General features: G+C 38.7%; 2 protein-coding genes across 3 annotated transcripts; one reads left to right on the top strand and one right to left on the bottom strand.

Annotated features, from left to right (window-relative positions):
• Positions 1-33: 33 nt before the first annotated feature.
• LOC112467439 (phosphatidylinositol-glycan biosynthesis class W protein-like) lies at positions 34-2,194 on the top strand. The gene is made up of 2 exons (XM_025036070.1): positions 34-308; positions 381-2,194. Exon 2 carries the CDS (start codon positions 404-406, stop codon positions 1,976-1,978), a length of 1,575 nt encoding a protein of 524 aa, XP_024891838.1. The 5' UTR covers positions 34-308; positions 381-403; the 3' UTR covers positions 1,979-2,194.
• Positions 2,195-2,299: 105 nt separating this feature from the next.
• LOC112467438 (EGF domain-specific O-linked N-acetylglucosamine transferase) lies at positions 2,300-5,904 on the bottom strand. Of its 2 annotated transcripts, none has more exons than XM_025036068.1 (10): positions 4,982-5,904; positions 4,560-4,766; positions 4,295-4,443; positions 4,053-4,216; positions 3,847-3,967; positions 3,597-3,750; positions 3,316-3,516; positions 3,111-3,244; positions 2,932-3,034; positions 2,300-2,705 (listed from the first exon to the last, which is right to left on the bottom strand). In XM_025036068.1, exons 1-10 carry the CDS (start codon positions 5,159-5,161, stop codon positions 2,451-2,453), a joined length of 1,668 nt encoding a protein of 555 aa, XP_024891836.1. In that variant the 5' UTR covers positions 5,162-5,904; the 3' UTR covers positions 2,300-2,450. The 2 variants fall into 2 exon arrangements, with proteins under 2 accessions (XP_024891836.1, XP_024891837.1); XM_025036069.1 differs by having other exon boundaries at positions 3,847-3,964.
• Between the last annotated feature and the right edge of the window lie 2,780 nt (positions 5,905-8,684).

Raw genomic sequence — 8,684 nt, 5'->3', positions numbered from 1 at the left:
ATATGTAATTAAATTAATCACATTCTATTGCAATAATCATAAGATTTTGACGACGTTTTGACACAACTTTGACAATTAATGAAAGACCACTGAATTCATTGATATATTCTTTCTCGTCAAATGGCGCACAGAGTAGAATACTTAATTAAAAAAAAGGCAAAGTGCTGCCATCTACGGCAATATGAACATGTGTCGTGTACAACATTGATATCAAACTTTTCGTGCAGAATTGGCATTCAATGAATATTTATCACACGCGTGACGAAACACGCGAGTGATGAATTAACGGGCAGATTATTCGAGCAACCGTAAGTTCTTTATTTGTCAGGTATACTTTCTTCAACTGCGCAAAATTATAGCTGGGTTGGGCACGCTCGTAGAATGCCTGAAATTCGATTCGGCGATGACGCCGCCGGTGAGCAAGGAACAATACCGACTCGAGCAAGAAGCGTTCGTTTCCAATCACGGAGGCACGACACCGGAAGAGGTGATTTTCACGCTTCTGCCATCCGTATGCGGCGTCTTATTAGCAACAACGACTCTGGGAATCCTTAAGAAGTACACCCACGAAAATGTGAGAGTCGTCATAGAGTTCATGCTAACCGTCATCCCGATTATCTTGTGCTGTACGATATTATCGGGACACATCGGTAGCGTATGCGTGATAATGATATCGATGTCTCTGCTAAACATAATGCTGCTGCTAAACAAGCGGATTAATCTCCCGAATTCAACCCGTGTGCGGCCGGTTACCGGCAAAAGGCCCTTCGTAACTCATTTTCGCGCGTTGACTAACATTATTACTGCGATTTGCATATTAGCCGTCGATTTTCGTATCTTTCCACGCAAGTTCGCCAAAACAGAAGCGTTTGGATACAGTCTAATGGATACGGGTGTCGGGCTGTTCATATTGGCAAATGCGTTGGTCGCGCCAGAGGCTCGAGACTTTTCTACCTTCCGTCGAGGAGGATTTCAGGAAACTTTGACGAAAAATATGAAAAATTGCTTCCGAAGTTGCGTGCCCCTCTTGGTGTTGGGCTTCGGACGTATCGCAGTAGTCGAGTACGTAGGATATCAGAAGCACGTTACCGAGTACGGCGTTCATTGGAACTTTTTTATAACTTTAGCTATCGTCAAGTTGTTCAGTAGCATGATTATCAGCAGTATTAACTCCAAGTATTCGTTACTCTCAGGTATATGGATATTGTGGATGCACGAATACACTATGAGCTTTAAAGATTTAAAGACGTGGGTTTTGGCGTGGGACGGGCCGAGAGACGACTTTATATCTGCCAATCGAGAGGGCCTAATTTCCGTACCCGGTTACGTAGGACTGTATTTTGTTGGCGTAGCTATTGGAAGATTGATACATTCGACATATCAAAGTTCGCACACGAGATCGAATATGAATTTTTCTCTGAAACTGTATGGTTATGAATTTGGAATGGGCTACACTCATTGTAATGAGTCTATGTTGCTGTGTATTAAATTGTCTTTGATCTCCGCACAAACTTGCATCACGACATTATTCTGCGATTTTAAGATTTCAAGAAGATTAGCCAATGCCGGGTACTGCATGTGGATAGTAATTCTAGCAACTATACTACTTAGTTTGTTGCTGCTCATAGAGCTTGTGCTAGATGTAATTGATTGCGCGATAAACGAGTCTAGCATTGAAAGCAAAACAGAGAAATTGCGTAAAAATTTGCGTTTGAATTTAAAGAAACATGGGGAGAGTGAGAGAGAGGAAAATGATGAATGTGTGATCAGGAGATCTTTAGAGATTTTTGATGGTGTAAATTACAACGGCCTGTTCTTTTTTCTTGTTAGTAACGTTATGACCGGTCTTGTCAATATGTCAATGCATACGTTATATACCAAACAATTGGTAGCTCTATTAATATTAATTATATATATGGCTGTGAGTATACTTTCAACATTGATACTTTATAGGCTCAAGATACCGATCAAACTGTGAAGTATATGCAAAAATGGTAATGAGTCGATTTTAATGAATTTACAATGTTTGATCGAGATTTTGACGATCTTGTTGATAACAATATTCTTCCATAAGTCTTTGTTGAAGACATTATATGTGATTATATTAAAACGTGTACAGTGAATTTTGTTAATATATTTTTTGTTTTTCCTTATAGAGAAAGATTACGTTATAGTTATTATGTGGCCAAATATAAATACGTAATTAAATATTATATACAGATATTGTATATTTAAACTTAACTACGAATTAATAATTAAGAGAAAGTACTGCTAAATGCAACACAGACATATCGCGATCTATCGCGCATTAATTTTATTTATCAAAATAAAGTATGTACATTAGTATAAAACTAGTACTAAGTATATAAGAAATTCGATCAACAAATGCATTTTAGATCACGTTCTGTTACCATACCTTATCGTCTTAATTTAGTGCCTAAGAGTCCTGTTCATAATTCATCTTTGGATAATATATCAGATTTTTGTAATCGTATCGGTTCTTTAGCATTGGAAGGTTGTACTAAATCTTCATTATCCGTCGTCTTAGTGTCATTTTGTATTTTGCCATGAGAATTGTTAAACTTCCTAAATGCATTGTGGTGCTTCACGTGATTTCTTGCAAGCGAAACAATTCTGAGAAATTCTTTAACGTCGAAGCTGTAGTTTGTAAACTTGGCGTGAGCTCCGCCATCAGGATGTGTTCCCTGTAAATTACAAACTGTTTAAGTAAGCATGTTTACATTTAATGACAAAACTTTAATCATAGTTTAAGTCAGTGAGGAAATAAAATGGAATAGAAAAGACTTACAAAAATGTCACAAATATCTATTATAGAATCGCTCTTATTTATTACCAAATTTTTCTTTGATTATAATAAAACTAAGTTATCAAACCTTATATTATTTTAGCGAAAAATCTGTACGGACATACCGGGTCTTGTTGCACTAATTTTGACGTATCTTTCCATGTGAAATATTTTACACCCCTCAACCGTGCAAGATCTTTGTAGCAATTCGGATCTTCGCAATTGTATCTGCGGAAAATAATTAAAATGTATGATTCCACTATTCGCAATCATATACTTTTTAATGTTTCATAACATATCTTACATTTCGAACACTGCTGCCCAATCAGGCAAAAACATTAAATGCGTTAAGCCAGCGCCATGAATACCGATAAAAATATCAGAATTCCTAGTAATTTCTAACTGCTTTTTGAATGATACATTTTTATTATACACCACCTGCAAAAAGAACGTGTTGTGACATATAACAGAATGTTAAAGATAATTATATTTTTTTATTTGAGTATTACCTTCCTAACTTTATACTCCGGGTTCTCCTTCAAAGCGTTTACCAGTTCATTTTCGTTTAAAATCTTTCTGTACTGCGTATCTCTACTCAGCAATGTCACACGAATTTTCCGATCTTTCCTTTGATGAACAGGTATTTGAAGTCGATGCAACACATGATCACCAAAAGCTTTGAACAATCCGGATTTTTCACAGCCATAAATCTAAAACAATATATTCTAATAATTGATATTCTTCTTTGGAGTATGGAGCATCTCGGTGAAATGATATACAATGCTAGTACTAGTGGTGTATTGTAGAATAAGCCGAAGATCATTCGCGGCAGTAAAGGAAACACCAAGTTCCTGAAGCACACTGTTTCGCCTCGAAATGTTTTTAAATCCCACAATGGATTTCTCGTGAATGCTTCGAAGGTATCTTGGAACGCCGATCGATAGCTAAAAGCAAAATGTAATTCAGTATCTAATGGGTCATAATCTTCATTTTACATGTTTGTGTCAATTTTGTTTTATGATTCGTTTTATGCTTGTTACCTATAACTTTCCCAGATGAGTATATGATTATCTACATCGAAGGCAGATGGGTGCGAGAGATTCACGTGCAATGATGCGTACAAGTTGAAAAAGTCGCAAAAGTGATGATACATATTTACTACTAAAACAAAAAGCGACTTTAACGAAGTGGCTAATGTGAACCGTAATTTATCTGACATTCTTTTTGCAAATGCCTTCAAACTTACTGGCATCTATCTTCATGATAAAAGTCGGTTTCTCAATGACGATATCACAGTCGCCGTGGACAATCGGCCGGTGATGTAATTTTCGAAAGTTTCGTAATTCTGGTCCCCAAGACTGTAATGGACTAATGTGATCTGCGTTTTCTTGTAATCTTTTTTCGTTCAGCCTGATCGCAGAAGAGAGAGTTAGACACTTTCCAATTCCTCGTATAGATGTTCTGTTTTGCTCGCTGATATTCACTCACGTGCAGTAGCCACCAATTTCACCTTCTTTTAGTACATCCATTTTGTATCGTATGGGTTCCTTTCGATTCAGCAAATCTGTGAAATTTAGCATCACGTTTCTCGCTCTGCAGAACCGCATATGTTCTGAACACTCCAAGGATGAATCATCCTGAAAAAAGTAAAATCCGATCAAGATATCAAGTTTATTATCTTTTTGCGTTCCGCGTATGACGTCAGATTCATATCATAAGTAATATATTATAAATAATTATATAGTAAACTCACCACAAATAATGGTTCACATAAAAGCATCATCTCCTTCCTTTGATCGCGCACGTATCCGAAATCGCCTTGTGCGTAATATGTATCTAACTGAGCTCTCTTTGTGGCGACCCAGCCCTTATGGTCGCCTGGGCAATGCGGAATGGAAAAAGAATTTTCTGCTTTGCAATCTTCCTCGTAGCCCCAACAGGCTTTAGTATCGAGACTATCCTGAATGTATTATAAATTTGAAACTTTTAATGAATTATATAAATCATGTAAAAAATGTTCAAGAATCTTTTAATTCAGATGAATATGTGAATAATATTATGTAAATGCGAAATCCACAGAAATCAATTTTTAAATAAAATTGTATATAATATGTTTTAAATATTATACAAAATGAAAAAAATATGTCAAGAATTTAATATTAAATATAATCTTACCGTATATGGACACGTCGCATCATTGCGGCATTTTTCTGCTACCGTGGGAAAAGAGTTGAAATAATACTTGACATGCTCGTGCGGTAGATTGATATCTGTGTAATTGCCGCCAATGGCAGTGACCGTAAATACAAGCACCAGTGACACAGGATGAACCGCGAACAACGTCCTCATGATCATTGTGTAAAAAGAAACTTTACTAGAACCGACCGGATATTGTTAAGACGTTCGTTGCGTGTTCGACTTACAACGTTCTGCACGGTTTGAATGAAAAACGAACCACCTGTGAAGGTGGGTGTATGACCTCACAACCCGCGCATTAACACACATGCGTGGAACCTGTGCGGAGGTACGGTGAGAGGCGATACTTAACTTACTACGTGCGAGATGTGAGTCAGCTCACATCATAGAAATTACGCACTGGCTCGCCTTGAGCAGCCGCGAAGAAGCGAAGTTTTAATATTTCTTATTTCTTAAATAATACGCCGGCGTTTTTCGACCCCTCGGATCGATAATGCAGGTCCGTCTCTGAATACGGAGTACGTGGCAGCATTTTCTTTGAAATAATCACAGGGAGTCTTACTGACTTTAATAATTCTATGTTCCTGATGACAGTATTGAAATGTATTTTTTAAAAACATTGAAATCTCTCATGAATAGACGAAAAAATCCTTCCAGTTATCTTTCTCACGGTCAGCTGTTTAATCCGTTTGCAACATGGCCGTATACACTGTCACTGTCAAGGATGTTATTTGTGATCACAGTTTGAACGATTCTCTTTTCCGAGTGAAGTAATTAGGCCGAAATAAAGAATTGAAGCACCCTTGAGCAACTCTTATTTGATTCACATGACTTTAGCGTCTGCAAGTTTAAATTTTTGAACTGGAGTATTTTGTGGGTCTTGTTGGTTTTATGAGAAAGCATTCTTTTAACTGATTTGAGTCCCTCTGTGAGTTTCTTCCCATAATATGAATGAGTAACAGTATTACCCACAGAGTCTCGGCAAAGTAGAGAAGACGAATAATTTCTTCTATCTACTACCGATATATAACTATCAGCACATATAGTAGAAAAGACGAATATGTGATAGTAACGTTTCGGAATAGTCATTACAATATCTATAGCAGATAAATAGTACAACAATATAATAGAAATTAATACAGTACAAAAGAATGTAGAGAAGAATATCTATTGTGGATAAAAGTATCTGCTAGAGATAAGATTTAAGAGTAACGCAGAAAAACGTAAGAGTGCGGTTGCAGTTATTATTGCTAAGAAATTGAAATTGCATTAGGTGAAAGTGTTTGTTTACAATTTTTATTTACACATTGTAGAAAAATAGGTAGTTGACCGTCACAAATATTAATTAAATTAATATTAAACATTTACATTGTATATCTCTTGATATAAAATTAGAATTAATAATTGCGAAAATCTTAGAACGTAAACTTTATGTCGTATGTAAATTTATTTTCTGTATTCTCTAGGCGAGGGGTATTCTCTAGTAGACTATATTAAAGGTTTGCAAGTTTTGCATTACGTGTACGTATGAAAATTACAATATTATTAGAGTATAAGCGTGAAATGAATTAAGCGGGCTCCGATAAGGAATCGTTTGGTGCAGACTATTGTCTAACGTTAGTTAGTGTCGAATGATGGCTTCTGTTATTCATCATGCTCTTACGTAAATGAAATGCAAAACCCTGAGACAATAAGCCTGCGAGACGCACCTTATGCTAATCCTCGCGGGATACGTCAAAAACGATTTCGACGTATACGGAAGAGACAGTTCGATCCTTCTCTCGAGGCGTGGTCGAGGTAGATCTTATCTTCGCGGTTTATACGATTTCGCTCGTCGGAGAAAGAAAGAGGTACGAGTTGAATCTAAGGGTCCCCGCGCGTTTATCGGCTCTAATACACCGAGTCCCACACTTTGTTAGGCATGAATCGTTACGCAATCTGGAAGACTCGGATATCAGCTGCGACTCTCGTTGGTCGCGCAGGTGTCTTTCTCGGTTCACAAGAGATCGTTGCGATACAATTAAAGCTACATAGACCGTAGCCAGCGGCGAAAGGAGAGCGCGGATTCAAATCTACAGAACTTATTTTAACTTTGAGCGACACCCATTGTTCTCTTTTCTTCTCAATGTTGACGCCGCGGCGGATTAGAATTTGCGGACACCCCGTGCGTTACGCAACCAAATCTTAAGTGTTCAGTTGCGATAGCGCAGATATACACTTGACTATTGAGATATCGAGGCATGACGAATCCTATGCGTGAGATCTACGTCTACGACCGAGCGATCTCGATCTTGTCTATAACCGCGAGCGAATTGACTGATTATCTATGATCATTCGCAAAACGGAAAATCACCGTAACAACTGTCCATCTACATATCCGAATAAATCGGCATTGGCCGCGCTAGTCCCGCAGGCCAATCACGATGATCCACAAATCAATGCTAATCGATGCGAGAGGATCGCCGATATCGGGCACGAGAGACAATAGCGTCGATATCTTTGGCGCGTCAACCTGCCGTAGCGTGACCCGGAAACAGATCTCGCTATACAAATGTTTTACATTTATATATGCATGTATAACTTATTCACTTGTATATATACAAAGGTCTCTCGCTATGTGTGTACGTAAAAACGTCGCGTAGTTTACCGGTATATGTAGATTGTTGCCGATCGGCCGGTGGAGACACACCGGTCTGCCTGGGCACGGATTGCCGCAGATAGATCGAAAGAACGATCTACATCGATCACGATCGCATCACCCCGACCCTCAGGTACCGATACGGTCGCAACGGTACCTCGCTATTTATACCGGTATGCCCAACTTTATTTCTTCTTGTAAATCTTTTGTCGTCGTGGATTGTTAAGATGATTTTCTCCGATTGGAGTAGTCACGGCATGATCGCATTATCTTTCTGAGAGATGTCTTAGTTGCAACGTGATAATTTACATGACAATTCGTCGTCTTTTGACAAACATCTAAGATATTTCATTGATATTTTAACGAGGGGCTACCTAGACAAATAACGCAGTGTACACATGTAGACACAAGCGTAGTAGACATGATTATATATCGATCTTATGTATTACGTTCCACTCCGTTATTGCATAACTTTATTTATAAACATATTAACGGCAGATATTTATAGCTATTGAAAATTAAATGCTATATTTTCCGGATCGCAGACAGAGAAGGAATGAACAATGAATGCAATTATAAACATATCGCTCATTGTCGCGTCACAGTACCGGAAAACAGGCAATCCACAAGCGAAACCGGTTTACATCCCTGAAAATAAGCGGAGCTATTAAGCTTCACATGTATAGTTATGACCATTGGAACTACTGATTGCTGTCGTTTAAGTCACGGCGATCGTCGTAAAATTTCTTCGGCGTCGCGGCCGCGGTAAGAATCGCGCCGGCGACGTATATCGCGCGGCCAGATTGATTTTGTGATGACGCAACGGCGATTTTCGCAACGGGCCGCTGATAAACGGGGGACCCCGGCGTTTCCGCAGAAACGCAACGCGCGGGCAATAATACGAGCACCGTGACATCGGCGTAACGTCCAACCGTCGCCGCCACGTTGGCGCCGCGTGTCACACAGTCGAGAGCCCGGTGTCAACCTACGCGAAAATCAACGCTATAATGTTCCCCGTAGACCTCGCGGTTCCTCCCGTCGGAG

The sequence above is a fragment of the Temnothorax curvispinosus genome, unplaced genomic scaffold (genome assembly GCF_003070985.1).
Source record: "Temnothorax curvispinosus isolate PA1 unplaced genomic scaffold, ASM307098v1 QBEX01017349.1, whole genome shotgun sequence".
NCBI classification, from domain to species: domain Eukaryota; kingdom Metazoa; phylum Arthropoda; class Insecta; order Hymenoptera; family Formicidae; genus Temnothorax; species Temnothorax curvispinosus.
Note: the sequence above shows the minus strand (reverse complement) of the source record. Positions and strands in the feature narration are given on the sequence as shown.